Here is a 2,500-nt window from a genome sequence, read left to right as displayed (position 1 = left end):
TGTTTTTGTGGCTATTTGAGCATGAAAAATGTATTCAACATCAAGATGTGGCTTTTTTCTCACATGTACAGTGTGTGTGTGTGTGTACCTCCTATATATAGCTGTGTGTTGTGGTCCAGAGAGGGTTGGCGTGCCAGATTCCCCAGACTCTTGGGGGCGCCGTCGTCCACCACCAGGCTGAGCGAGCGGTTCTGAATCAACAGCTCCACCGTGTGGAAAAGCCCATCATTGACAGACTCCACGCTGGTAAAACACAGAAAGAAGGTTCTCATTAGGACAAAATCTATGATAATTAAACACGCACACACACACATCTTGACATGTTTACCCTTAGTTGTGTTTGCAAAGCAAGCACTTGAATACAATTGAACGAAAACAAAACAAAGACATGTTACCTTAATGTTGTCAGTTAAACTCTTTAGAGCAGGGGTCACCAACCTTTTTGAAACCAAGAGCTACTTCTTGGGTACTGATTAATACGAAGGGCTACCAGTTTGATACACACTTTAAAAAATTGCCAGAAATAGTCAATTTGCTCAATTCACCTTTAATAAATAAATCTATATATATAAAAAAAATTAGTATTCTGTCAGTCATTCCGTCGTACATTTTTTTTCCTTTTATGGAAGGTTTTTAGTAGAGAATAAAAGATTAAAACAAAAACACTTAATTGAACGGTTTAAAAGAGGAAAACAATGAAAATTAAATGTTGAAACAGTTTATCTTCAATTTCGACTCTTTAAAATGCAAAGTTCAACCGAAAAAAAATGAAGAGAAAAACTAGCTAATTCTAATCTTTTTGAAAAAAAATTAAAAATAATTTATGGAACATCATTAGTAATTTTTCCTGATTAAGATTAATTTTAAAATTTTGATGACATGTTTTGAATAAGCTAAAACCCAATCTGCACTTTGTCAGAATATATAACAAATTGGACCAAGCTATATTTCTAACAAAGACAAATCATTATTTCTTCTAGATTTTCCAGAGCAAAAATTTTAAAAGAAATTCTAAAGACTTTGGAATAAGATTTAAATTTTATTCTACAGATATTCTAGATTTGCCAGAATATTTTTTTTTATTTTAATCATAATAATATAGCTCGGTTGGTAGAGCGGCCGTGCCAGCAACTTGAGGGTTGCAGGTTCGATCCTTGCTTCCGCCATCCTAGTCACTGCCATTGTGTCCTTGGGCAAGACACTTTACCCACCTGCTCTCAGTGCCACCCACACTGGTTTAAATGTAACATAGATATTTGGTTTCACTATGTAAAGTGCTTTGAGTCACTAGAGAAAAAGCGCTATATATAAACATGTATATAAAAAGGAAATATTTCACAAATATTCTTCGTCGAAAAAACAGAAGCTAAAATAAAGATTTTAATTAAAATGTATTTATTATTCTTTACAATAAAAAAAAAATACTTGAACATTGATTTAAATTGTCAGGAAAGAAGAGGAAGGAATTTAAAAGGTAAAAAGGTATATGTGTTTAAAAATCTTAAAATCATGTTTAAGGTTGTATTTTTTTTCTCTAAAATTGTCTTTCTGAAAGTTATAAGAAGCAAAGTAAATAAATTAATGAATTTATTTAAACAAGTGAAGACCAAGTCTTAAAAATATTTTCTTGGATTTTCAAATTCTATTTGAGTTTTGTCTCTCTTAGAATTAAAAATGTCGAGCAAAGCGAGACCAGCTTGCTAGTAAATAAATAAAATTAAAAAAATAGATGCAATAAGTGCTGCTATTTGAGCTATTTTAAGAACAGGCCAGCGGGCGACTCATCTGGTCCTCACGGGCTACCTGGTGCCTGCGGGCACCGTGTTGGTGACCCCTGGTGTAGATGTTTACACATACAGACAAAACGACACAACCCCCCCATAAAAACCCGCAACAGGGGTACAATAAAAGTGGAAGTTAGAAAAGGGCCAAATGGGACGTTATTCCATAAATAAATAGACTTTTAATGATTACCTAAATGTGTAAATCATTGTAATTGGAATTAAATACATACATGGCATTAATGTGTTAAATGTAAACACACATTTTATCATTTAATCCGTTATTTAATTAATACATTATTTATAAATGTATTACGAGTTGAGTTTATACCAAAAAGTTCTCCCAATCCTCTGCTGTATCATCCATGTATCCTTTTTGGTATAAACTCAACTCGGCGTGTTTGGAGGAAGAAGAACACTGAGTTGCATCCCAAGAACACCACACCTACTGTAAAGCATGGGGGTGGAAACATCATGCTTTGGGGCTGTTTTTCTGCTAAGGGGACAGGACGATTGATCCGTGTTAAGGAAAGAATGAATGGGGCCATGTATCGTAAGATTTTGAGCCAAAACCTCCTTCCATCAGTGAGAGCTTTGAATGGTTGACCAAATACTTATTTTCCAACATAATTTACAAATAAACTCTTTGAAATTCCTACAATGTGAATTCCTGGATTTGTTTTTCACATTCTGTCTCTCCCAGTTGAAGTGTACCTATG

General features: G+C 34.0%; 1 protein-coding gene across 4 annotated transcripts in view; it reads right to left on the bottom strand.

The window, feature by feature from the left end:
• Positions 1-2,500, bottom strand: part of slit3 (slit homolog 3 (Drosophila)) — a 601,438-nt gene that overhangs the window by 14,340 nt on the left and 584,598 nt on the right. For all 4 annotated transcript variants that reach the window (XM_061891595.1, XM_061891594.1, XM_061891593.1 and 1 more), the window contains one exon: positions 89-243. In XM_061891595.1, the coding sequence (XP_061747579.1) occupies positions 89-243 (155 nt within the window). The remainder of the gene's footprint in view (positions 1-88; positions 244-2,500) is intronic.

The sequence above is a fragment of the Nerophis ophidion genome, linkage group LG29, assembly GCF_033978795.1.
Source record: "Nerophis ophidion isolate RoL-2023_Sa linkage group LG29, RoL_Noph_v1.0, whole genome shotgun sequence".
Classification (NCBI taxonomy): Eukaryota; Metazoa; Chordata; class Actinopteri; order Syngnathiformes; family Syngnathidae; genus Nerophis; species Nerophis ophidion.
The sequence above is the reverse complement of the archived record's forward strand: the minus strand, read 5'-3'. Positions and strand labels throughout refer to the sequence as shown.